Genomic DNA, 25,415 nt, shown 5'->3' on the forward strand with positions numbered 1-25,415 from the left:
ATTATAAGATAGTCACTATTGATGGTTTCCTCGGTGTCTTGTGACCAAAAATGGATACTAGGATAGCTGTGCCCAACCCTCAACATGGTTGTAACGTTTTCCATGCAACGGCTAATGTCGTATTAGCCTCGTTCAATCATGCATATGACCATACTGAAAACGTAGTCAACTCGGGGAGTGAGAGTGGTGCAAACAGGTTCCAATGCAGATACCTGTAAAAGGACAGAAAGGCTGGGGGGTCTGTAGCCTCGGCTGTAGGACATGTTTGCGCATAATCTAAGCACTCGGAGCATCCAATGGCATCACTGCTCTGGTAGATTTACTAAATTGTTCTTTTCTTTCTGGAAATAAGGCCCCCCCCTCTATTATTTCATTCCATGGGGTATCCTGATATTCGTCCTTCCCAGGTATCAACGCCTTCAGCATGTGAATGACAGCCTAGGTCATGATGGTGATGAGTGGTTAGCCAAAGAGCTTGTCGAGAACTCTTTCGAAGATATTGCTAATGTTTTTTGTAAGTAACTTTCAATGTATTTTGTGTAAGAGGGAACCAACTTTGCTGGCTGAGGCACGAAATTCCGCTCGTACTCGTCAATCTCCTCCTTGTTGCGGTACAAGTCAACTTCCTCGGGCTTGAAGATCCTGGTGCGCTTCTTGAACTTTCGTAGATCGAACTTATATCCGATGTAGAGAAGGGGGAAAATCCCAACCATAGTGTAACTGCACGTCTTAGTAAGTACATACGTCAAAAAGGAGCACCAAGGCACTTACGAGAACAAGAAGTTGGGAATGTTCCACATGCCATCCAAAGGAAGGAAAACAGTGTAACCGCCAACAAAAGTCATGATGAAGGTGCCGATGAGACCGTACCAGGCGGCGTACGGCTGGAACCATGCCTTGTACGGCAGCGAGTCACGGCTGATTCCCTGCGCCTTGAGCGCGTGGTAAAAGCCCAGGTAGGCCGTGCACATGCAGGAGAAATTGATGAGTTGTGAGGCCGTCACCAGACTGACAAACCAGTTCAGCACGACAGCCGTGTTGTTGCTGAGCTGGAGGAAGCTAAGGAGACCGATGAGAAGCACTGCGATGACGCAGTAGACGGGGACACCCTTCTTGGTACATTTCTTGAAGATGGCGGGGGCTTTGCCCTCGAGCGCCAGGCCGTAAAGCGAGCGCGAGGCGCAGTAGACGTATGAGTTTCCGGCGGAGAAAGCGGCCGTCAGGACCATGGCGTTGACGATGTGCGGGAGGACACCAATCTTCAACCGGTTCATAGCGACAACGTAGGGCGAGGCAGCGGCGCCGGGCTCTCCGTTCTTGAAAGCTCTGGTCATTTCCTCATCGTTGTAGGGCACTAGGACACCGACGCAGAGGGAGCCGAGGACGAAGAAGGCCGTCAGACGGTAAAAGACGGCGTTGAAGGCACGGGGCATGACTTTTCGCGGGTTCTCGGCCTCGCCGGCTGCCATGGCGACGTAGTCCGGCCCAGCGATTGTGAAGGAGGCTTGGATTAGACATTGCAAGAATCCCAGGAAGCGGCCTAAACTGCCAGAGTAGTAAAGCTCCGCAAAAGCCCCAGGTTCATTCCAATAGCGGAAGCCGAAGCGATCGCCGAGAGGGTTGCCGCCGAGCATGACGATGAAGGTGAAGATGATTAGGCCAACAATGAGCAGGAATTTGCCTAGAGCTGCCCAGAATTCTGTCTCGCCGTACCATTGGACCGCCATGACGTTGATCAAGCCATAGAGTACGAGAATGATGGCGATGATACCTCCCGCGGGCACGACGTCGCTCCAGTAGTGGATAATGAGGTTGCATGCGACCACTTCGAATGGAACAAGTGCGGCTTCGAAGACGAAAAAGTTCCAGCCGGCAGCGAAACCAAAGGCCTCATCGACGTAACGGCCCGCAAATCGGATGAACGGACTGGAAATCGGGAGATATGTAACCATCTCAGCCATGCTAAGTGTCACCGCTAGAATGAAGGTGCACCAGATACTAAAGGCCAGAAACAAACTCGCAGGGCCACCATTGAGAAGACCTCGTCCAATTTGGACCTAACAGCAGTGTAAGTATGGGGGGAAGACGAAAGGAGCGCATTATCAACGTACGTAGAGGGCGGTGCCTATGTGTAATGTTAGTCTATCTAGTTATTAAGTCGCAGCTCACGGAGACTTACCGATAGTGCCGCCGATGCCAATGAGCTGGATATGGCGCGACTTGAGCTTGCGATGCGTAAGGTCCTTCTTGTCGCCTGAGTCGAGAGAAGTGCGGAAGCCGCTTTCCAGGGCCTCGCCGTATGGCTCGCCGACGACCTTCTCATCGTGGTGGCGGGAATTATTTGTGTGGCCATAGCCAGGCAGCGCGCGGTCAACGCCCGTGGATCCCGTAGACGACATGGCCGGCGGATGCGGGGCTTGGGGGGGCCGATTTAGTCGGAGACCTCAAACACGGGATATGGAGACGACCGGAACAGCTTCGAAAGGGGTTGCTCGACTTGTTATAATGCCGTGTAAGAGTCCACTGTCTGGAGGGAAACAGCCTTGGGTGTGAAGTCGCAGATTGCGGGCTTCAATTACCGAATGGCTTTAAGGAGGAGGGAGAAGAATTGGACTTTGAATTCCATATGGCTTCGCTGAACTGGGCCGACGAAGGCTTGGTCGAAGTATATTGGGAATTCCTCAACGTGCCTAGAGTTCACCAAGACTACGATAAAGCAGAAGAAGAACGGGAAAAAACCAAGCTCATTTTCTGCGCAGCAACACGGGGGACTGCAGATCTCTTTAAAGAAAAACCCTAAGGAATTCCCAGAGATCAGGGACCAGAACACTGCAGCGTTGCACCGCACATAGCGCGCGGCGCAACAGTGGGGGGAGGGGGAAGAAGAGGGTGAAGCTGCAAGGAAGCGGGTTCCCCATTGCGAACCATGCTCGACATGGCAAGGGAACCGGAGGCGCACGACTGGGGGATGGAAGATGGGGGGCACTGTAATACCTAGTTACATGTGGTGAATGGTCACTACAGTTTCTTGTACATGGATTTGGTGAGCACGTCTTGTCTTCTCACTCAGTCTGGTCGGTCCGAGCACATGTCGATTTAACCTTCAGGGTCCGGGGCTAATGTAGTTTTGTTTAAGTTTCTGCGCCAATTTACTTCTGTTCTCGGCAGCTCTCTCGCGTTCGTGACCTTTAAAATGAATGGCCCAGTACCGATGAACTGCAAAGGTCAACACACCCTGTATCGAGAGGGATGTACCTGGACATTGTTTCTCCATGGGGTGTGACGCCATAGGTGGCGCGGAAAAAGGTTGTTGAAGGAGATAACACACAGCTTATCTACCTTGGACCTCTCAAACCAGATATGAGAGGTCCTCTACGCGCATGCTCGACTTGTTTCTACGTTGTTTTGGTCGCAGATACAGGGTGCCAGATTAGGTATGGGGGCCAAAAGAATAATGGCACCCCTTGTCAACTGTTTGTTCATCGGGCGGGAGAAGCACACCGCTGTTGCGCACACACGCTAAGGGGCCTTCTTCTCTCAACCGAACCATGCCCTCTGATGACAGCTGCCGACATCATTCGCAAATACGTTCCAGCCCGTCGGTCTCCCCGGTGTATGTAAGTGTGCGAGACTATTGGGTGCGATGCGCCAATTTGCGACCAGCGAGGGATTAACAGACGCGAGCCATGAATGGTTCAGATGGACGGATGGTCGATGGCGTGCTTCGTGCGGGTGAAGGCGCCGTTCTAGCTGCCGTCGCCGCATGGGTGGCTCGTCCGGTTATTTGGACCACATGCCTTGTCTTGGGCCCTGGTCATCGAATGATGTTGAGAGAGTACGACGGGCCAAGGCAGCGAAGCTTTTCTGGAAGGGGAACAAGCAATGAGGCGTCTTGGTACGAGATGGCAGTAGAGCAGCAGCTCCTCATCATAACCAAGACCCCTTTTGCTGAGCCTACTAGTTTTCCCAGATGGTTGGTTTCACCTTGTGATGAGCACATTGGCCAGCTTGGCTCGCGTACGGAGCTTATCCCGAGGATCAAGATTTGCTGCTCAAACGAGCAAGTAGTTTTAACAGTCTGGAACGCTGAGATGATGGTGTATTCGCGTCCCCCCCTGCTTTCAGTGACAAGGAATCCATTCTCAAACCCCCAATTGCGTTACCGTAGGCTTTAATTGCGGTCCTTGGCATCTTGGCAAAGTCATGAAGCCAATGGCTGGTAAAAGTCGTAATCGCCGCTACGTCACGCTATCAAGAAGCGATACCCTCGTCCTTTGCGCCGAGATTGTGTCCCATTGGGCGGTGAAGATCGATGACCCCCCCATTGCTGACACCGAACGAGTCGGTGGTTCGTTTGTTGGAATTCGGCGGTATTCAGATCAGCTAAGCCAGCTCCGTCTCTGTCAATCTTTGACTCTCAATTCATAATGGTGGCCCCCCCACGCGTATAAAATAGGCGAAGGCTGCCGTAGACACCAGAAGGACTCATGACTGCTTGACGATCAATGGCCGCTGTGTTAGGTTCCTTGGCCTGTACGTAACGTTGTTTCCAGCTCGACGGATTGACTTTTACCCATGTTTGTAGCGGACCGACTTGGATTTTTTTGTTTTATTTTTATGGCCAGTCTCGGGCTGCAATTGTGCCGACCAGCAGTAAATTCCTTCGTACTAGTTAGGGCATTACGTTGGAGACAACATCTAAATGGTCGGATAGCAGCCTCGTCGCAGTAAAAGCTGCACCAACTCGCAGATAACAACAAGAAAGCCAGCATAACGTATGGAGAGGTAGCCAGCAGCTTTCTCAAGCTAGACATTAACAATCTGGTGGGGAATGTTGCTACATGTTCACGAAGAGACAACGCCCCGCGTCGTAAACTTGGCGCCTTTGGCAGACGCCACCAGAAGCCACCCAGTGATCTTAGCTGCGGAGGGTGCCCACTGTGGGCGCCCGTACGGAGCTTATTCTACCTAGGTATTTCGGAGACATCACTCCCTGTGCCCCTCCTAGAGGTCAATTGGGCCTGTAATGATCAGTGTCACATGTAAAATCGTAGCGTTCTTTGGTACTGAGTAGTAGACTTGTGGAATAATTGCAATGGGATTGTTTGATGGCTACTCTGCTACAGTCCGTCCTGGACGAACCTGAGATGACACCTTGATTTAATGTCACATTTTGGGCTGCCTTACAATGTACATGTGCTATACATCCCTAGGGTACTTACATTCAGGAGGGCCCCTGGGACTTTTAACGTTTTCTCTACCAAACGTTCCGCCAGTATCAGCGTGAATATACTCTTTAGACTCTTTCATTTCAAATATACAAACCATATCGTAAACATCGTCATTTTCTCCAAACAGTTGAAAATGCGTGTCGCACTTGGCACCCTTTTCGGTTTGCCAAGTGCGGCTAGAACCGACAAAATTGGTACGCTATATAGGTTGCCAATGGAGCCACACCAGCATCAATAACCAATCAAGATGGTCTATTAGTCTAGTTGGTTAGGACGTCGGATTCTGATGGTAACATTGGAACTTTCCGTAAGCCCAGGTTCGAATCCTGGATGGACCTAATTTTTGTTTTCCCCATCAATCATTATCATATAGTGTCAAGTGATTGATTTTATTATTTTGCCTTTTCTTTCTCAGAAGTATGCGGGTTTTGGCATCACTTTGCTAGACTTCTCACAAGCTGGGAATGTTTCTTCGTAATCAACATTTAAATAGTACATAGGTTCTCTTTGGCTATTGCATTTTCGTATTGCCTCGCTAGAGTCAACACTCACCACGACGCAACCTTCTCATCCGACCAATACTCGCCAGACTTTCCTCCGATATCTGCCAGTGCGAGGTGGACTGGTGTTTGAGCTCCCTGGTCGGGAGTTTTCGTCCCGCCACCCCTCGTCATATCTGTTACCACGTAGCCTGGGTGACACGAGTTGACCAAAATCTTGCTTCCCTTGTCCATCAGCTCCTTGGCAATCGCTCTCGTCATTCCAATTTCGCCCGCCTTTGATACCGCGTAGGCAGCGCTTGGCCAGCCTTCTCTCTCGTGCGTTCCCTTCTCAACGGCGGCGGTGAAATCTTCCATGAGCTTGGTCACTTCCGGGACAGTTTGTGACGACAAGAAGCGCTCCTTGACCTGAGACGAGTACTTGTTCAACGAGCCTGAAACGGATGCAACGTTGACAATGCGTCCATCAGCCTTGAGTATCGGAATCCAAGCACGAGTTGCCTCCAGTGTGCCGTAATAGTTGCAGCCCAAAGTGTTCTTGACCACGTTGGAATCTGGACACAAGTGTTAGAATCTTCGTCGCCGACTATTTACCGCGACACATACCGAATCCTTGCATCGCAATGCCGGCGTTGTTAATGACAAAGTCGACGCCTTCAGGGTGCTCCTTCTTCAAAAACGAGGCCAGATTCTCGATGCTCTTTGAGTCTGAAATATCCAGCTGGTGATACTTGATATCAGTGAGGCCGCCATGCGCAGACAGAGCTTTGGCTTTCTTCAGATCCGCATCGTTCTGGATGCTGGCAAGCGCCTGCTCGCCGCGGGACTTATCACGAGCCGTCAAGTAAATGAGCAGGGACCCGTTGTTCAGAGAAGACTTGGGATACTGCAGAGCCAACTGGCGCACTGCGTACCGAATAAAAATCAGTCTGGGCCATTGCGTGATCGGCATCTACCGTAGGATTGGGCAACGTACCGATTGCGTATCCGATGCCTTTGTTGGCACCTGTAACCACACCTACTCGGGAATGAGACATTGTGAGCGGTATAACTAAATGTCAGTTGATTGTAGAATTGCTGTTAGATGATTATGGTATTTGATCCGAAGTTGCTGTTTTATTTCGCAAGAATGTTGATTTGTCATGACATCACCGTCGGGTCTTCCATTAAGTCATTAGTCATCGATAGGACCCAGAACAACCACTTCACCATTTCTTCTTTTTGCAGAAGACCTCACACCTAAGCGATACTGCACGTACACCTGTAAAATGCAGAGACTTGGACTTAAATTTGTTTGTGGCTCTTCATAGGTCCCACGAAACGGCAAAGGCAAAGAGCAGGCTGTGACGCCGGCCGAAGCTGGGAACTCTATCCGTACCGAAAGGATGCGAACGGGGCCGAGCTTTCGGAAACCTGTTGTATGAGTTGTATGAACGTACATTTCAATGACTTGCATAAACCTGGGGTTAGCCTGCAAGTCAACCAAGACACTTGTAAATGCTGGAGGCCGGCCAGGTGTGTCTCCTTTGCCCAATAGATAGGCCATCATTCTCCGAAAATCTCAGGTCGTTGTGGCTGGCAAGGAGGAGGCGGTGTCCTCGCCTCATTTTTTTGCCCATTAAAGTATCAGATCCAGCTCAGAGCCTGACCATTAAAGGGTTGGTATGCGTGTGACTGTGAGTATGCGGCGTTTTGCAGACATATTGCATGCTGCTCACGCCTGCAATTGGCTTCATCCATTGGACAATGCAGGCCGGCTTTGTTCGTTCTCGAATCTGCCCTCAACATAGGGCGAAAGCCTGCAGCTGCTCCGCATGACATAGGCCCAACACGCTTTGTGTCCCAACACGATAGGCTCAATCTTCTGAGCCTGCTTCTCCAAGTGCCGTTCAATAGAGCTTCCAGGCAGGAAAGACGTTCGAACTGGTGACCGGAAAGAATGCCTCCCTGATATATAAGGACGGAAAAGGCGAAAAGGGCGACATCAACTCGGTCATCTCAAACTGTACTATACCTCTATAACTCTATTACGTTTTATTATCCAGTTCAAAAATGGCTGAAATCGTTGGGATTGTAGCAAGCCTCGCGGCAATTATACAGCTAATCGAATACGGAGAAAAGCTGTCACGACAATTGTACAAATTCTCCGACTTTATCAAATTCAAAGCGGAAGAGGTGGAAGAATGCGCCGCCCGCACACAACTTTTCTCCGACACCGTTAATTTAGCCCGATCTACGCTCGACAAGTACTGCGAGGAGAATAAGAAGTCAGCTGTTATCGAATATATTTCATCGTCCCACATTCTCCCTAGTCTAAACAAGACATGCGCCTCTGTCACACGGCGGTTATACCGTGCCACTAGGCAGGTAAAAGGTTTACGTAGCGGTGGATCAGGTTTAATTACCTTCATCAGATGGTGGTACCAGAAAGACGCCATCATGGTGCTTTTCCCAGAAATGGATAGCTACAAGACCACCCTCATGCTGCTAATGCACTCTGCTCAAATGGAGGGATTGACAATGATAATGAAGAACCTGCCCCCAGGATCTTATGAGGAGATTAGCAAGATTAAGCAAGATAGGCAAGACTCAGGACCCTGGAGAGTAACCCCTCATAAGGTACTGACTATTCCTGAATTTTAGACAGCTTTTAAAGAAGGCCATCAAAGGCAATTTGGAGACATTCCGGAGGCTAAAGGCTCAAGAGCACCAGAGAAACCACCATCAGACTCCAGGCAGGCATGCCAGCGACTTCGAAACGGATATGGATATCAACATCGAGGCAATTGTCGGTCTAGTTGCAAGCGTGTTGAAAACAGGGGTTGCACCTACGTCGCCTCCTTCATCTCCGTCTCCGTCGGAAGTATCTGTGGAGACAACCGCGGTGCGCAACCAAACGTTGCACTTCGCTTGCAGAGGCTGGCTTACTGACAAAGAGCAGAATCACGACCCATCTGTGGACTCGGCGTCTTCTACAGAAGAAATTTCAAATGAAAGTAGAACGACACGAAACGCAGCATCAGCATCAGAACGGCTCGTCCAACAACCGACACAGTTGAATACTCCCACAGCCTCTCGCGATACTTTCCCTCCCAGTCAGATCTCTTCAAACACCAGAGAGATATTTAGAGTTGATACTACAAGGTTTGCCGAGTATATGGGCGTGGCTATCAATCAGCATGACGAGCATGTCGACGCCGTTGTCATCAGAGACTTGGATATCAATATTATTTCACTCGAGGTAGTACGCAAACACGAGCTGAAAATAATCCCCCTACACGGCGATGGAAACGTATGGGTCGCTTTCGGGGACTCCAGGCCCGTGAAAACCATCGGCAAGGTAACCATGCTCTGGAGAGGCAGTGGAGGTGAAAAGTATCAGGGCGTCCCTGAATTAGAATACTACGTAGTAGAGCATTGCCGACGTCCATTAATACTGGGAAAGCCATTTGTGAGAGTTACAGCACGACGGAACTAGGCTTGTAGCACGGCAGGTATGTTTGAAGATTCTGAGGAAAGATAGGTAAGCTTTTGGTCTGGGCTTTTCCCCTTGTACGATTGTCTAGATAGTGCGCATTACATGACATGTTTCGAAAGAAGTCGGTAGCTAGTATAATTTCCAACGTAAAAGCTTTTGTTTACTTTCAATCGTGAACTATCGCGACGTTGCCAACCAGCATTTGCATTTTGCTCTGCAAACGCTCCTAATTTTAATACTTACCCAAGCGTCTGCTCGATATTGGATTCCACGATTTCCTTTTATATCGCATCAATCTTTTAGTATTCCATCAGTTCCCAAAATATCGTGTCCCTCGTAATAGAGCTAGTCATTTTTTTTTCAAGTCAAATATACAGTTTGAGATATGTCATCACGATAAGTACACAAGCCAAATCAATCACCAGTTAGCACAAATATGCACATCAGACATTGTTTCTGATTCAAAAAGCTATCTACAAGAAAATAAGACACGTCGTAAAGACATGGTATTATCGTTACACGTATTTACACACAAGAAACCTAGTGTCTGGAAGGCACGGTTCCGTTGGCGGCGCCGTATGTGATGCGGAAAGGCGCGGTCTCGGTGGTGTCGTACTCCTCAAGCTTGGAGGCGTCACCGAAGACACGCAGAGACTTGATGGCAAACTTGTACTTGCCGGCGGGGGCGAAGGTGCCGTCGTCGAGCTGGCCGTCCCACTTGACGGGGCTGGGGCCGCGAGAGACGTAGAGGTAGGGGAAGCCGCGGGGCTGGCCGATGGTCTTGACGCCCCAGACCTCCTTGGTGCTGTTGGGAGGGCAGGTGGTCAGGGGGACCAGGTCGGCGCGGACGAAGGAGGAGCCGAAGGCCATGTTGATGAGGAGGACGGGGACGATGGCGTCGGTCTCGTTGGCGGTGCCGGCGGGAGGGAGGACGAAAGTGTGGTTGGCGGGGACCTCGGGGTAGTCGTCGGTCTCGGCCAGCTCGGAGGTGGACATGAGGGCGTTGTCGAGGGTGTCGTGGCTGTGCAGGCTGCCGGTGATGCCCATGTAGGGGAGGATCAGGTTGGGGCCGTCGGTTCTGTTGAGGGCAATGTAGCCAGACCAGACGGGCAGACGAGCGGCAACGAGGCCGGCAGGAGCAGTAGGGGCGACGAGGACGGTGGCCTCACCGCCAGCGGGGACGGAGACCTTGGACTCGCTGAAGGCAAGGGTGGCGTACTCGGTGGTAAGCTGGTTGGGGAAGGGAGCAAGCTCGAGGTCGCCAGCAGCCGCGAAGGAGTAGGCGGTGGCGGCTCCAATGTTGTTGAGCTCGTACGTGACAGCCTCGGAGCCGGTGTTCTTGATGGTGAAGTTAAGCTCGGGGATGAAGTTGTCAGTGTCGTTGAAGGAAAGGCTGGAGACGCTGAGGATCACGCTGGCGTGGGCAGCATCGTAAGCCTGGACGAGACCGGCACCCTGCTGAGGGACAGGAGCAATGAGGTCGGAGGGACCAGTGCCGTAGTTGAACTTGACAGGGCGGGCGTGGGCAGACAGGATGTTCTCGATGGTGAGGGGGTCGAGAGTCTTGCGGACCTCGGCAATCAGGGCGATGATACCGGCGGTCTGAGGGCAGGACATGGAGGTTCCAGAGAGGACAGCGTAGCTTCCAAGGGCTCTGTAATCATGGTTCGTTAGTTTTCAATTCATCGCACTGTCGTATGGGCTGGGAAGGGCAAATAAACGGGACTTGGAGAAGTTGGGATCATCTCCCAGGGGTTCTCAGCTTATGCTGATCACTCTTCCAGAGTCAAAGATAGCCGGGTAAAGTTTCACATACCTAGGGTAAGTGGCAAGGACGTTGCCTAAGAGGAGAGTTAGTTTGGATTAAGTCAAGATTAGGAGCAGTGGATTATCTTACCTCCAACGGCACCGAACTGAGGCTTCTGGTGGGCATCCCAGTTGGGGCCCCAAGAGCTGAAGCTGGAAACGGAGCCACCGGTAGCGTTGTTGGGAGCAAAAGTAAGGATTCGCTCGGCCGTGGCAGGATCGTCCATGTTAAGGACGACCTCGGTTCCAGCAGCAAGAGCAGAGACCCAAGGGGCGGCGACGTCGGGGCCAACCATACCGATAGCCACAATCTCAGTGACAGAGGTGACGGTGACGGAGCTGGCGCCAGGAACGTTGTTGTAGATAATGACACGCTTGGCGCCCTTGGCCGCAGCGTTCTGGGCCTTGATAACGAAGGTACAGGTTCCACGCTTGATGAGGACGATCTTGTCGCTCAGGTCAGGCGTGTCAGCAGGGTAGGGATCACATCCAAGGGCTGCAGCCGAGGACGAATCGGTGCTGGGGGCCCAAAGAGGCAGAGAGACGTCGGTCCAGCCCTTCGAGGGCTCACCAGGGGTGTAGGTGAACTTCTTGGGCTCACCACCACCGATGGTGTAGGACTGCTCAACGAGAACGGCGGGGGTAACAATGTTATCGAACGAGGCAATGGCACTGACGCGCTTACCGCCGGCAGCGGTAGAGGCGAAGAAGATACCCTCGGAACCGGAGTTACCGGCAGAGAGAGTGCAAGGAACACCAGCCTCAACGATTCTGGTAACGGCGGCAGACCAGGGCTCGTCGACCCAGCCGGAGCTACCACCGATAGAGGCAGTGATGATCTGGCTGCCCTCCTCATAAGCACGGTTGAAGGCGGCGATGAGAACATCGTTGCCAACCTCACCGTCACAGCCGAAAACCTATACGGAAACAAACAATTAGCTTGCAGTTCTCCCAAATCTCCGGTGGCATTTCGGGCGGAGGGGCCTAAGAGGGCGGCCGATTGCGGACCGAAAGTGGGGCTTTTACGCCACATCCGCGTCCCGGAAGCTTAATGCTTCTAGCGAATGCAATTGGCAAGCAGCTCAACGTACCTTGTAAGCACCAAGAGTGACACCAGGAGCAGTACCAGTGAAACCAAAGGGGTTCTCCTGGGCAGCGATAATACCAGCAACGTGGGTTCCGTGACCACCGCAGTCCATGGGGTCAGCGTCGGGGACTTGCTCGTTGTAGCCGTCATAGGCGTCGCCGACGAAGTCAGTTCCGTAGCTGACCAAGCAGTTGGAGCCGAAGCAACCACCCAGAGCAGGGTGCAAGTAGTCAATACCGGTGTCAATGACAGCGACCTTGATGCCCTTTCCAGTGACACCGTCGGCCCTGAGCTTGTCGACCTGGGTCATGACGTGGGTGGAGAAGACGTCCGCACCCTCGTCTCGCCTCTTGATGTCGATATACTCGCGGCCCTGCTCGCCCGTCCAGACGATCTCAGGCTTGGGAATGCTGTAGGTCTTGACGGGGTAGATGTTCTTGACGGAAGGGAGCTTTCCCATCAGGGCAGCTCTCTCCTCGGCGGTGTCGAGGTCATTGAACTGAATCGACGCACCCTTGAACAGAGAGTAGGACAGTTTCATGCGGGTGGTGGTTTCGGCGTCAGCCTGAGCGTAGAAGTCGGACGCATCCTGTAGGCAGGTACTTTGTCAGCAACGTTCTCTCATGTTTTTTCCTATACATGGAAGGTTTTTGCTTACCAAACCATCCTCCAACTCGACGATGTAGGCGCCCTGGATGACCCTAGAGTGGAAGGTAGTTGCCTGGACGGCGGAAGCCGCCGCGATAAGCGGCAGCAAAAGACTGCTACGGACCATGATGTTGGCTGACGGATGACCTTGGGGAGACCGGAGCTGGCGAGAGAAGGTATCTCATGAACGCCGAGCACTGGGGGGCTCGCAACTTTTATAAGTTCATCCCGACAGCGTCGTATCGCAGGCCAAGCTTCGGCAGGGGGCCTCGCCCGGAACTGACGGTCTATCTTGGCAGGAACGGTGCATAGTAGAGTAGGGGGGATGGCTCAAGAGGGGGAAGACTAGGTTATCGTCGTACTGAAATGAATGGGGGGGCTCAGCCAGACGCTTTGCTTGGCCAGGCAGGTGGAGAGTCAAAGACAATGACGGAAGGGAAAATGCGAAGCCCCATGCAGAGTCGCGGTCACAATATGACATGCAAAAGGGCGCCCGGGGGTGTATTCCAACAGGAGTGGGTGGATGGATTCGTGGGCCGGAACCCTCCCTACCTACCATGTATACATGGAGATGCCAGACAAGAAAAATAGGCTTCCCGCGCAGGATACGGGATATTACAGGGGGAATAAGGCGCAGTTTGTGCTGCCAGATTGCTCCGTACGAACACTTTTGTACGGAGTTACTCTGGGTAAAATGCGACTGCGGCAGAAAAGAGGGATCACCGACGATCAATCTGTTAGCGAAAGTTTCTGAGCTGCCTGCCATGTCTATGAGGCTCCTAAGTGGTCCGAATAAGGATAACTGATTAATTGGACATTATTATTGGAGCTTTCGTGTGGTCCGTCTCCCCCCCAGATAGCCTTCCTATATGGGTAAGGGTCTCCGCATCTTGTTGGTGAGGTCCAGGATGTTGATGGAGGGGGGGACCTGGTCGAGCCTAATTGTGCGGATAGTGCATAAGCATGGCATGGCCTTTTGCTTTTACTTAAGGGCAAATTGGCTGCAGGCCGACCTCGGGTGGCTTTCTAGCGTGGGTATAGTTGTCTATCGCAAAGGAGCGATTGGTAGAGGCGGGGGGATCGGAATGGTTTCTGTTGGAGATCTCTGGGCAGTCAGACGCGTGCGCCACCCTCGCACTCGCTGCCCGGGGCGGCGGCCGTTGAACAGGGCTGGCCAGAGTCGGTGCAGGAGATGGCAAAAGGACATTGGACGAACTTAGTGACATTGGGTGGTGGTTCCATGTCGAAGACAAGCTGGTAATTGGTAATTAACTAGCCCATGGAAGATATGCTGCCAGGCGTTAGTCGCTTGAGCAAAGATTGATTATTTGCCACAGATGGCAGGTGTTTGCTCAATCTCTTCAGGAACTCAGTATAGTCATTACCAACCAAGGCCTCATTGAATTCTAGTTGTGCTGGTTGACTTGTGGATTTCGATTCCCCAATGATCATCATTGTCGCTCTTGAGCCAAGAAGCCAAGGCACTTCACTGCCGTGGTAGCAGTGCATCGACAGCGCTGTTTGGCTCGTACCTGAATGCCCTCGTGTTTTGCGGGTAGCGGTGCTTCAGGGTACCACGGCAGCCCTCTACGCGGGGACGCACATCCTAGTCATGATGTGGGCTCGGGCGATTGCGTTGGATGTGGAAACTGGCACGTCAATGTGGGTTGAATGTGTCTTTGGTCACTAAAGAAAACAGACGAATGACTAGATGCAATGAGTGCTGGGACGAGTCAACACACCAAAGATGGTCATTGTCTCCATACGCGGCATCGGAGACGGTTCAATTCGGCAGGAGTTTAGACAGGACCTTTTGCTAGCCGACATCGCCTATTCTTCCGCATCGATAGTCCCCGTCCCCGCACGATTCGAGAGGCAAAAAAATAAATAATAATAACATCGGCATCGCGGTGAGGGAGCTTGCTCGGAAGAGGCGATGGGTACATGCCATGTAGCCCCAAAAGGGCTGATGGAGGGGGGTCCATACCCATCCATCGTCTGATCAACCATGGCTCCCCCATCATTCTGGGCCTCTATCCGACTCACCTGCCGAAAAGTCGATAACGCGGTGGCTAACCCCGGTCTTAGGCTCGGACCACAAAGGTTCGCGAGAGTCGGGGGAGGGGGGGTCTGAAGTGGCAGAGTAACACTGCACAAGCCGAATGTTAGCCACCCTTGAGTGGATTATTCGGGCAAGCGTTAGGTCGCCGGTGCTTTTGTCTCTTACGTAGTACGAAAGAGGGAGAAGCAGGTGGCACATATCAGTATACCATAGCATAGGCATTTGGCTCGGCATCCAACATGTCAAGACGGGATGACACGGCTAGACAGGGAGCAAAACAACCCTGTACAAGTACATATGACCCAGTATTGATACGCCCAGGCCACCTTCTAACGGCCCTCTTGGTCTCCCCCTTAAACCGAAAGCAACTGGCTGCTAAGACTATATGGGAAGCTCGAGAACAGGCCTGTTTCCACACTGCTTTCTTAAGTTTACGGGCTTAATTCACTACAAGAACGGGACGAACTTTTGATATGCAGGTCGATGTCGGTTACACAGTAGAAAAAAAAAAAAAAAGACCATGATTCAGTTACGTGAACTAAAAACAACATATCCGAGGGAAATGTTATGAAGATCATTTAAAATCCATCTCTGGCCCATAAATCCAAAACCAAGCTGATAGGGACCCCTGGCTCCGACTGTACCACCAGTTACCAACATAGTCCTTGTACGCCATGGCATGCAACACTGTAGCTTTTCATCTCGCAGGACTTTCAAAGGACCGGCGCACGGGAATCGTTATTTAACCTTATTATGGTAGTTCAATATTTTTTTTTATATTTCCCGAGCATCTCGCGACCGACGGAAAAACTAAAGCCAAGTGTTTAAATACCTACTTGGACCACTCTCATCGCTTTATGCCCGACGGCATTCAGGGATTTAAGGGGTTTGCCGGTTGGGCCAAGAAGTCCGATTGAACAGTACCTGAACCTTAAAGTCGCCCCATGCTGGGCGCATTTCCCCTGCATCTATATCTATGTATGGACATAGGGTCCTGCTCAATTTTGGAGAAAGGCCCTTGGAGTGGCTGAGATGGTGAGGCTGAGCTGTGATTTATCCTCAAACATGATTCCCGTCGTAGTCTGGTCCGCATAAATAGAGTTTAAGACAGTTTTCTCTCAAGACCTCATCGCCCAGGTACTCAAGAGTGTAAATACAAAAGTATTATAAGTATCCATGCACGTCGAAAATAGCGGTCTTGGGTAGTTTACCACCTATTGTACACGATCGTCAAGAAACCCCAGAAAAAAGCAGGTATGTCGAATGCAGCCCGCTGATACTCGACCCAACCTCACGGCAGTGAACGGACCCGTCATGTGTCTTGCATACACCTCACATACACACCGTCGTAATCTGGTCCACTGCAGGTGTTCATCAGCGGGTGCTGTCGATGTTGCATAGCAGGACTGACCCTGGAGACTTGGCCTAATGACATGGAAAGGGAGAATCAGTGAGATCCACCGGAGGAGGACAACAGCGGGACAAGAATAGTGTCTCTAGTAATATTACTTATTACCCGGGTTGATATAGATGCTCGAGTCATATTTCGTCCAAGGTTATTTTTTCTTTAAAAAAAGACGTCTAAAACCCCATCACAAATACATCACTACCGTCGTCATCGTCATCGTCATAGTCTACTATGCGAGAAGCTCCCTTGCAACCTCATAAGAGTTGATGTATGCAATGCCCTCCTTTCTCCACGTATCATCCTCCACGAAACTTTCACCAGCTTTCAGAACCAGATTCTTGGGGTCATTGACGTCATACTTGGGCCAGTATGGCAGCAGACCGTCCCTCTTTGTCGAGTTCCCGGCCTTCGGGTTAGGGTCAAGGGCATTAACGAACCGAACATACGCCTGCCCGATAGCTTGAGCCAGTTCCACGTGGCTGTCATACTGGGGAGACGGGCCCAGCAACCCGGAAATGTTCTGGAAACTGAACGCGACATTGTCAAAGTGCTGCACGCCGTCCAGCTCCCCCCTGTTCCACAACCGCTGGTCGAACCGGTAGCTGTACACGGTCTGTCCGACGTCCGGACCGGCATACAACTCGCACATCTTCCTCCGGCCCGAAATCATGACCAGATCTCCGCCGATTGAGGCGCCCCGCCGCCACTGCAGACCCTTGGCGGGGTAGACGGAGCAGTTGGTGATGGAGTTGGGTGGCTGCGTGCATGGGTCGTTCGGGTAAAGCTCAAAGAACTTGCGAATCGTCGGTGCCGAAAGCGAGTAGGACCGCCACCACATGAACCCCTTCAAGAGGCTCTCCTCGTTGTCGGGCTTCGGCGAGTTCGGGTTGAAGTTGATCCCTTCGTCGCTGTTGGCGCCGGTCAACAACGGCACCTTGACGAACTTGCCCTCGCGAATCAGCTGGCTTGGGTATCCCGTGAGGAAGTCGCCGTCAATGAGAGGGTTCCAGACTTGGCTGGGCTTAGCAGCGAAGAGGGCGTCTTGGCTGAGACCACGAAGACAGGCGAGCTGATCTTTGGCGGTCCAGCAGCCGGTTGTGCGGGTGAGGTTCTCGACGGGAGAGTTGTAGTACGGTAGGTTTTGGACCTGGGCTCCTGTCGGCCCACCGCTCTCTAGGATTGCGGCGCGGTATAAGCCGTCATCCCGGCCGTCGTAGCTGAATAGGTGGTAAGCGATGGATTGCGCTCCGGCACTCTCGCCCCATATTGTCACTCGGTCGGGGTCTCCACCAAAGGCGGCAATGTTCTCCTGGATCCACCGGAGGGCCAACCGCTGGTCGAGCAGACCCGCGTTGCTTGATCCTTCTGCTAGAAGCTGAGGTGTTTGTAAGAAGCCGTACATGTTGAGACGGTAGTTCATTGCAACGCTGATGATGGGCTCGCCCATGTCTTGGCTGACTTTGACGATGCCTGAGAGGTTATACTGGGGGTCGGCCTGCTGATGTTAGTCAATTGCACAGGTTGATAGACAGAGGGGATGGTCTTACAACAGAGCCAGTGTACAAGCCACCTCCGTAGATCCATACAAGAACTGGCAATGGTTTCTCTGGCTTTCCAGCGGGACGGACGACGTTGAGTGTCAAGCAATCCTCTGACATGTTGAAGTTCCCACGATACTGCATGCAGCTGTACCCATGCTCAGTCGCATCGCGCACGTCGTCAAAGGAAGAGTTTAGACTTTGGGGCCAACGATATCTCAGCTGTCCCACCGGCGGCTGAGCAAATGGGATACCCAGGAACGCATCTTGGTCCCACCCGGAGAGGTGCCGGCCGCGGTACGTGCCGTTAACCACTTGGGCGGTAGGTTCCTCCGCGGCAACAAGCCCGAGTAAGGCCAGAGCCGCAGAGGCTAAGTAACAGAGACGAGCCATTTTGTCAAAAAGATGAAAATGCCTTGCCCAAGCGTCATCCCCAGACTCATCTCATCACCGTCTCTCTCTCTTATAAGCCCTCTGACGTAGCAACATCTGCGGTCTTCTCCGTGCTAGGCCGCTCAAAATGTATTCAAGACCCCTGTCTGATTGGAGGAAAATCGGTAACCGCACGAGAACTTCACATGGCTCTCAGCACCCAGGGCCGGAGTAAATAAGCGTCTTTTTGGATCTGGGGTAATTCATTGGAGAAGAATGCGGGGGATGCGGGGGACACCTAATGATGGCCCCAGGGCCGGACGGAAGGTGATCTCAAGCTGGCCTAATTACTGGCCCACGGGTATATTGAGGACGATGATAGGCGTCATGGGGGTCTCGATAGTGCTTTTCCGGTATCGAAACCGGTCTACTGCAGCGCGGCTTCGGCATTTAAGAGGGGAGCCAAGACATCCTGACGGAAGAATTGAGGCCATTCAGGGTCACATTGAAGTCGGGTCTCGCGATAGTAGTCTGAATAAACCCAGCATACATTTTAGGCTTGACCGTTTGTGGTTGAACATGTGTAAATGGTTAGTTGGGGTCTAAGTGGCAGTAGGTTTAGTGAGGCTCTGGGAGCATGAGTGTAAGTGTGTGTGTGTGTGTGGTGAGTGAAAGTTCATAATGAGACCCCAATGAGTGAGTGAGACGCCGTGCTAACCCATCCGCACTGTGCCAGCCAAAACCCAACCCGGCTAATCACCGGCAATTTGTCCGGCTCACATTGACGTCAACCGAGCCGAGCTTAGAAATTTGGGGTTGAAGCTTCCAATTCTCAAGCATCTCCTGGAAAAGTCAATTTGCCCGCAACAGACCCTAAACCACAACATTTGAGGCTTTCGCAATTGAACGCACTTTACAATCTACATAGTCTCGTGCCGGAGGACGAACAAGAACTTTCAAAATGCTCTGCAGATCCTGCCGACGCGCAATCGCGCTCACCAAAGCTGCCCCCAGCAACTTCGCTGCCAGAGCCGCCGCCGCAAGCTCTCCGATCGCATCAAGAAGCTACTCTTCCTCTCCCTGTGTCCGAGCAAACACTCCTTCTACTCTCGCATACCAATCATCTTACCGATTGAGCACTCAAATAAGCTCTAAGCGCACCTACTCCTCTGCCGCGGCCGAGTCCTCTTCGACAGCCCTCGAGAAGCCCGACCACCTCGACGACGCCGAGTCGACGATATGGGATAAGCTGGTTGCTGAGTTTTCCCCCTCCGAGCTCATCGTACAGGATGTGTCGGGCGGCTGTGGCTCCATGTATGCCATCGACATCACCTCAACGAAGTTCAAGGGCGCCAACATGCTCAAGCAGCAGCGGATGGTGAACGCTGTGCTGGGCGACATGATGAAGCAGTGGCACGGTGTTCAGCTGCGGACCAAGGCACCTTGAGCGTCTTGAAGACGTGGCGGACTTTGTCTGGGACGACGGATGTATATTAAAAAACGAAGAATGTATCAACAGCGAGGTGAACCTCAATGAGCAACTCCCCTCTAAAGACAGCGCTGGATATTGGGGAATTGGGGATTATGGCCTTTACTATTTGCGTACTATATGCCCATTACATGCGAGTAAAATTAGGACTGGCGCGACCCTTCAGAAACATGGAAGAATGCAGGCTTTCATAGCCAGCTTGTGCTTTACTCTCTCTCTCTCTCTCTCTCCCTTTATTGCTTTCTGTCTGCTGCTCTCTCTTCTCCCGTGGCTTCTTGACACCCTCTGCCGCCCTGGCAACTGGTTTATTCATCTCCAAATAGCTCCCGCATCACACTTTACTCTTTGAAGTCCCAAATCCCCATCAACATTTGTCGTATTTTTTTCTGCCTATCCTCTCTCACTATCCGACCAATAACATCTCTCCTATTACTCCTCCTTCTGCCCGCCTAGTGGAACTTGTATGGGTCGCTGGGGATCTTTTACCCATTTCCTAAGACGGTTTTGAAGTTCTATGGGGTACCGCGGGTCAATTGCGATTTATTGCCCATGCACCACCTCATAGGCGACATAAAATCCTTACCGAAAGCTGCTAATGGCCCGCCGTGGTGTCGGCCGACCCCAAGTGCTTATGCCGAGAATTGGCGGTTCCACGCGGAGGCGCTCCGAACAAGCAAATGTGATAATCACATATTTTGGCCTCCATCGCTCGCCTCCCATGGTTGTCCAGTGATGCCCAATCATAAGAGCGCTATACCAACGCCCCGATCATGCTGATTCGTCCGCGTTGGTACGCTTAAACTGACCGCCAAGTTGTCATTGGATGGGTCACAGTATCAACAAGGGGCCAACTGCAGCGAAATTATGACCATCGGTCAAGAATGCAACGTCGCCAGTATCGCTAGTGACTCCATTGCAGGCTTACCTGCGCGTGAGGTGCGTCTGCTTTGCATCTAGAGTCTGCACCTCGTCTCATCATTCCGTTGAGGGATGCGGCCCGAGCCATTAAACCACTTACAAGACGTTCCCGAAGCCCTTGGGCAGGGCGCTGATATAATCAAACCCTTGCCCATACATACTGATGTAACATACATTCAGCCAGCGATGTGATGTTATCTATCCATCAGAACCAACTCGAATACCGGGTCTCCTTGCAGCGGGGTTCGGGGGCGGGGTTTTTGTTCGAGAACAAAGATGTCGCCTACCTATATAAGAACAAGGAGCAAGACGGCCAGCAATAAGGATGATTCCTCTTCTTTCCAGCTCATCGAATTCTTGATTCAACTCTTCGCAGCGGTCCATCAACATGGCCGTCTCAAACCTGGCTTTGGGTCTCGACGCCCACTCTACGCCCCTGTACCTCCTCGTCGCTTTCGTCATCTACTACGTGACGTCCTCCGTTGCGGCATGGTACCGTCTTCGTAGCTTTCCCGGGCCGCCGCTGGCCAGGTTCAGCTACCTCTGGAACATGTCCAACTCCCGCACCGGACGCCCTGCCGAGATCCTCACTCGCCTCAACCGCGAGCATGGGCCTCTGGTCTGTATCGGACCAAACGACTTGGTCACGGATGACCCAGGGATCCTCCGCCGCATGAACGGCGCACGCGACACGTATAACCGCTCGACGTGGTACAACGCTGCCAAGTTCGATCCGCACAATGACAGCATGTTCAGCCTTCGAGACACGCGCGCGCACGACAAGTTGAAGGCGCAGGTTGCCATTGGATACTCGGGGAGGGATAGCACCGGGCTTGAGGCCGGTATTGACTCTCAGATTGCGAGTGCCGTGCAGTTGATCCGGAGGAAGTACCTCAGCAGGGGCGGCGACGTGAAACCAATGGATCTGGGACGAGTTGCGCAATACCTGACGCTGGATGTCATTACGGAGATTGCGTATGGAAAGGCCTTTGGGTACTTGACCTCCGACTCGGACGTTCACGACTACATCAAAACCACAGAGGCCGTGGTTCCATGGCTGCAGTTGTTCGGCGAGACGCCCTACATGTGTAATCTCTTTTGGTCCAAGGCCGTGCTGGGCACTGTCGGTCCGAAGCCTACGGATAAACAGGGGATGGGAAGGCTTATGAAGTAGGTTGCTTGCCCTGTATGCATGTGCGACTGATGCTGACGATGCGATAGACTTGCCCAAGACGTCGTGGAGAAGAGATACGGCCCCGACGCGAAGGATGAGCGGGACATGCTGGTAAATCACCATCGACACTCACTCCCGGCGGGAATGCAGACTGACATTTTTGCTTCAAGGGATCCTTTATTCGCCACGGTCTCACAAAAAAGCAGTCCGAACAGGAGGTCTTGTTCCAGATCGCCGCTGGGTCTGATACGACCGCCACGGCTGTCCGGACTACCTTCCTCTACACGATGACTTCGCCCCATGCGTACCAGACTCTGAAGAAGGAGATTGCTGCGGCGATCAACGAAGGTCGCGCCTCGACACCTATTACTTTTGAAGAAGCCAAGAAACTGCCCTATCTCCAGGTAAGCCATCTTTCTCAACCTGGCCATATGAAAAGGCGACGCTAAGTCACCAAGGCCATCATTTACGAGGGCCTGCGCATGAATGCTCCATTCACCGGTCAGTGCTCAAAGGAAGTCCCCGCCGGGGGCGACACGATCAATGGCATGTTTGTTCCGGGTGGTACACGCATTGCTCAGAACTTTTGGGGCACCCTACGCCGCTTCGACGTGTTTGGAAAGGACGCGGATGTATTCCGCCCTGAGCGGTGGATTGAAGCAGACCACGCAACCAGAGACAACATGCAGAAGACGACAGAACTGACCTTTGGGTATGGTCGGTGGGGATGCGCGGGGAAGAACGTGGCATTCATGGAGCTTAACAAGGTGTTCTTCGAGGTAAGTCGAGCTACAATCGCTGGTTGTAAGAGAGGTGTTGACCATTGCTAGCTGTTCCGGTACTTTGACTTCCAGATCGTGTACCCCGGCAGGCCCTGGAAGAGTGTGAATCACAACCTATTCGTGCAGAATGAGTTTTGGGTAAAGATTACGGAAGCGGAGGCCATCGAGAGCTAGGCAGCTGCTTGAGGATTTTGACCTTCTTTGGTGTAATATTTCACTCCTTGAGTGTGTTGTAGCCGGCCTTCATCATGAGAACCAATTGATTGATATGGTATCTGGAATGAAGAGCATTTTTTGTTTGGCCCCTTCCCTTCTTCGACTCGGAAGATAGTACGAGAAATTAACTCCAGCGACTCTGCAGCTTTGAGTAGAAATATATCGTTTGTACAAATAAAACCACGACAAACAACATGAAGCATCCTATTGAGTTTGTAGCTTCGCCCGTTATAAGTCGTGCCGGTTCGGGTAAGGCTTAATTGGGGCAGCTGTTGACACTAAAATGGAAGTGAAACAAACCTTCGGAACTAGCCATGTCTCGTTGCAAGAAAACAAAAACACTATTAAAATAACCCCTACGATTCAGCAAAGCACATTGGAATTTTTCTTCAATTAGTCCCAATTGCTCCCATTCTTGCGATAAACAGCTTGCCTACATGAGCCCCATAATCATCAGATCGAACATGGATCAAGCAAGCCTTGGTGGCTCAGTGGTAAAGCGTCTCACTCGTAATGAGAAGATCGGGCGTTCGATTCGCCCTCGAGGCAAGATCCGTTTCTTTTGCTGTTCTTTTTGGCCCGCGATTCCTTTCGCTCCATTGGTCTTCTGGCTATTGAGATAAATTCACCCAGTTTAGTGGTCACAAGGACTTGCTTTTTACTCAATCTCTTGTCAAATTGTCTGTCTATTCCTCGCGAATCAGATGCTTGAAGAAATCACCCAAGAACAAAGCAGATCGCTTCGGATACCGCGTCTTCTCCGGACTCTCAAAGTCGATCCAGGTGGCGCCGAACCTGTCCGAAAAGCCGGCCGCCCACTCCCAGTTATCCGTAAAGGTCCATCCAAAGTACGACTTGATCACCACGCCCTCCTGCGACGCCTTCGCCACCTCGGTCAGATAGCTCTTGAAGAAGTCGATGCGGAAGGGGTCCTCGAGGATGTCATCCGGACCCTTGGGCTTCCAGTCATGCTCTCCCTGCGCAGTAGTGCCGTTCTCCGTGATGTAAATCGGCACGCCGTACCGGTTCCAGATCCACCGCAGCAACTTGGCCCACCCCCACGGCGTCGTGCGAAGCCAGTACGTGTCGCTCATCGGCCCGCGCGGCACGCCCTGCTTGTTCTCGTCAAACTGCTCAATGTTGCCCTTGTGGTCGTTGATGTCCGCCGGCCCGTCGCGGTGGCGCACGTAGAAGGCCGAGTACGAGTTCATGCCGTAGAACTCTGAGCTCCCCAACACCAGCTTGCTCTCCTCGGGCGTGAACCGCGGCAGCCGGTCGCCGAGCTGCGCGCGCATCGAGGCCGGGTAGTCGCCCGTCTTGTACAGCGGGTCGGCGAACCAGGCGATTTCGAACTCCCGCGCCCGCTCGGCGGCTTCGACGTCCAGCGGGTCCGACTCGTCCCAGGGCTCCGACCAGTTTCCGTGCAGCGTGATCATGATCTTGCCCTTTTGCGACGGCTGGAACTCCTTCTTGTACATGTCGGCGACGTAGGCGTGGGAAACGAGCTCCGTGTGCGCGACGATGAAGGGCTCCGTGCTCGAGTCGCCCTCCTCGTTCAGGTTGCGGAAGCTGGATCTAGCTGGAGCGTGCACTCCCGCCGCATAACCTGCGAGGGTGTACACGCCGGGCTCATTGTAGGTGATCCAGTCCTTAACACGGTCACCGAAGCGCTCGAAGCAGACGCGGGCATAGCGGATGAAGTCGGGCGTGTACTTTTCCTTGTCGAGCATCCCACCGTATCGGTCCTCCAGCTCTTGGGGAGTGTCCCAGTGGAAGAGGGTGACGAAGGGGGTGATGCCGTTGGCGAGGAGCTCGTCAATGAGGCGGTTGTAGTAGGCGATGCCCTCCTCGTTGACGGGGTCGTCTTTTCCGCCGAGGGGAATGATGCGTGACCAAGAGAGGGAAAACCGGTACCCGCTGACGCCGTAGCGCTTCATGAGAGCGACGTCGGTCTTGTAAAGATCATACGAGCGCACGGCATCGTCGCCAGTGCTACCATCCTTCACTTTGCCCGGCGTGTGGGCGAACTTATCCCAAATAGAGATACCTTTGCCATCTTTGTTCCAGGCTCCTTCGACCTGGGCGGCGGCCGTCGCGAAGCCCCAGGTGAAGTCGGAAGGCAGAGCGCCCTTTATGGACTCGTCGAATTCGAACTGCGTGGCCATGATGCTTGACTGTTTGTTGCAGAGGAAAAGGACAGGTTGGGTCACCTCTGGACGTAGGTTGAGCTATACATCGTACAACAAACCTCATTCATGTATGGCAACGCCTAACCCCACCATACGATCATGTGTTGATACCTGGAGCCGACAAAGATGCGATTTCAATGGAGGGGCATTCCTGCGTCGGGATAAGATGACGGTGATTCGTGGGCGAGGCATGTCGGCCACAGCTGGCCCGACGGCTGTTGGGCGGATGGGAGGTAGAAGGTCACTTCTGTGGGGGAGGTCCCTGAGCTATAGCGGGTTTCCATCTTGGCGGGGAGTTCTCCATGACACGACAGTAACAGATTCGCAGTCAAGCACCGATATTCTTTCTTTGAAACATGATATATCTAGTACTGGAAATATAGTTGGAAAATAACTCGCAAAATGGGTTTAAAGACGCACGGGCAAGTACCATTGATACCTGGCGGAGGAGACTGTGCTGGACAAGATCTCGGCAGTGGCAGGGATCCCTTAACTTACTGGCGTGGGGTAACGATGT

At 52.5% G+C, this 25,415-nt stretch overlaps 8 protein-coding genes across 8 annotated transcripts; 3 read left to right on the forward strand and 5 right to left on the reverse strand.

Moving 5' to 3' along the window:
- Window positions 1–443: 443 nt before the first annotated feature.
- On the reverse strand, window positions 444–2,399 carry CTRU02_213284 (amino acid permease; the record flags this gene model as incomplete). The annotated part of the gene is made up of 4 exons (XM_070206012.1): window positions 444–720; window positions 772–2,057; window positions 2,112–2,125; window positions 2,180–2,399. 4 exons carry the CDS (start codon window positions 2,397–2,399, stop codon window positions 444–446), a joined length of 1,797 nt encoding a protein of 598 aa, XP_070060405.1.
- Window positions 2,400–5,779: 3,380 nt separating this feature from the next.
- CTRU02_213285 (carbonyl reductase) lies at window positions 5,780–6,768 on the reverse strand (the record flags this gene model as incomplete). Its single annotated transcript, XM_036730902.1, has 3 exons — window positions 5,780–6,285; window positions 6,338–6,637; window positions 6,708–6,768. 3 exons carry the CDS (start codon window positions 6,766–6,768, stop codon window positions 5,780–5,782), a joined length of 867 nt encoding a protein of 288 aa, XP_036577432.1.
- A 1,015-nt stretch (window positions 6,769–7,783) lies between these two features.
- On the forward strand, window positions 7,784–8,374 carry CTRU02_213286 (uncharacterized protein; the record flags this gene model as incomplete). Its single annotated transcript, XM_036730903.2, has 1 exon — window positions 7,784–8,374. The coding sequence occupies one exon, from the start codon at window positions 7,784–7,786 to the stop codon at window positions 8,372–8,374; it is 591 nt and encodes a 196-aa protein (XP_036577433.2).
- Window positions 8,375–9,749: 1,375 nt separating this feature from the next.
- Window positions 9,750–12,877, reverse strand: CTRU02_213287 (Minor extracellular protease vpr 12; the record flags this gene model as incomplete). Its single annotated transcript, XM_070206013.1, has 5 exons — window positions 9,750–10,863; window positions 11,026–11,050; window positions 11,107–11,932; window positions 12,107–12,691; window positions 12,761–12,877. 5 exons carry the CDS (start codon window positions 12,875–12,877, stop codon window positions 9,750–9,752), a joined length of 2,667 nt encoding a protein of 888 aa, XP_070060406.1.
- Window positions 12,878–16,449: 3,572 nt separating this feature from the next.
- On the reverse strand, window positions 16,450–18,151 carry CTRU02_213288 (carboxylesterase family protein; the record flags this gene model as incomplete). The annotated part of the gene is made up of 2 exons (XM_036730905.1): window positions 16,450–17,715; window positions 17,768–18,151. 2 exons carry the CDS (start codon window positions 18,149–18,151, stop codon window positions 16,450–16,452), a joined length of 1,650 nt encoding a protein of 549 aa, XP_036577435.1.
- Window positions 18,152–19,091: 940 nt separating this feature from the next.
- Window positions 19,092–19,577, forward strand: CTRU02_213289 (BolA-like protein; the record flags this gene model as incomplete). Its single annotated transcript, XM_036730906.1, has 1 exon — window positions 19,092–19,577. One exon carries the CDS (start codon window positions 19,092–19,094, stop codon window positions 19,575–19,577), a length of 486 nt encoding a protein of 161 aa, XP_036577436.1.
- Window positions 19,578–20,925: 1,348 nt separating this feature from the next.
- On the forward strand, window positions 20,926–22,667 carry CTRU02_213290 (cytochrome p450; the record flags this gene model as incomplete). The annotated part of the gene is made up of 5 exons (XM_036730907.1): window positions 20,926–21,707; window positions 21,759–21,822; window positions 21,882–22,115; window positions 22,170–22,490; window positions 22,542–22,667. 5 exons carry the CDS (start codon window positions 20,926–20,928, stop codon window positions 22,665–22,667), a joined length of 1,527 nt encoding a protein of 508 aa, XP_036577437.1.
- Window positions 22,668–23,395: 728 nt separating this feature from the next.
- Window positions 23,396–24,874, reverse strand: CTRU02_213291 (beta-glucosidase; the record flags this gene model as incomplete). The annotated part of the gene is made up of 1 exon (XM_036730908.1): window positions 23,396–24,874. One exon carries the CDS (start codon window positions 24,872–24,874, stop codon window positions 23,396–23,398), a length of 1,479 nt encoding a protein of 492 aa, XP_036577438.1.
- Window positions 24,875–25,415: the final 541 nt, after the last annotated feature.

Source organism: Colletotrichum truncatum (assembly GCF_014235925.2).
Source record: "Colletotrichum truncatum strain CMES1059 chromosome Unknown Contig_0009, whole genome shotgun sequence".
NCBI lineage: Eukaryota > Fungi > Ascomycota > Sordariomycetes > Glomerellales > Glomerellaceae > Colletotrichum > Colletotrichum truncatum.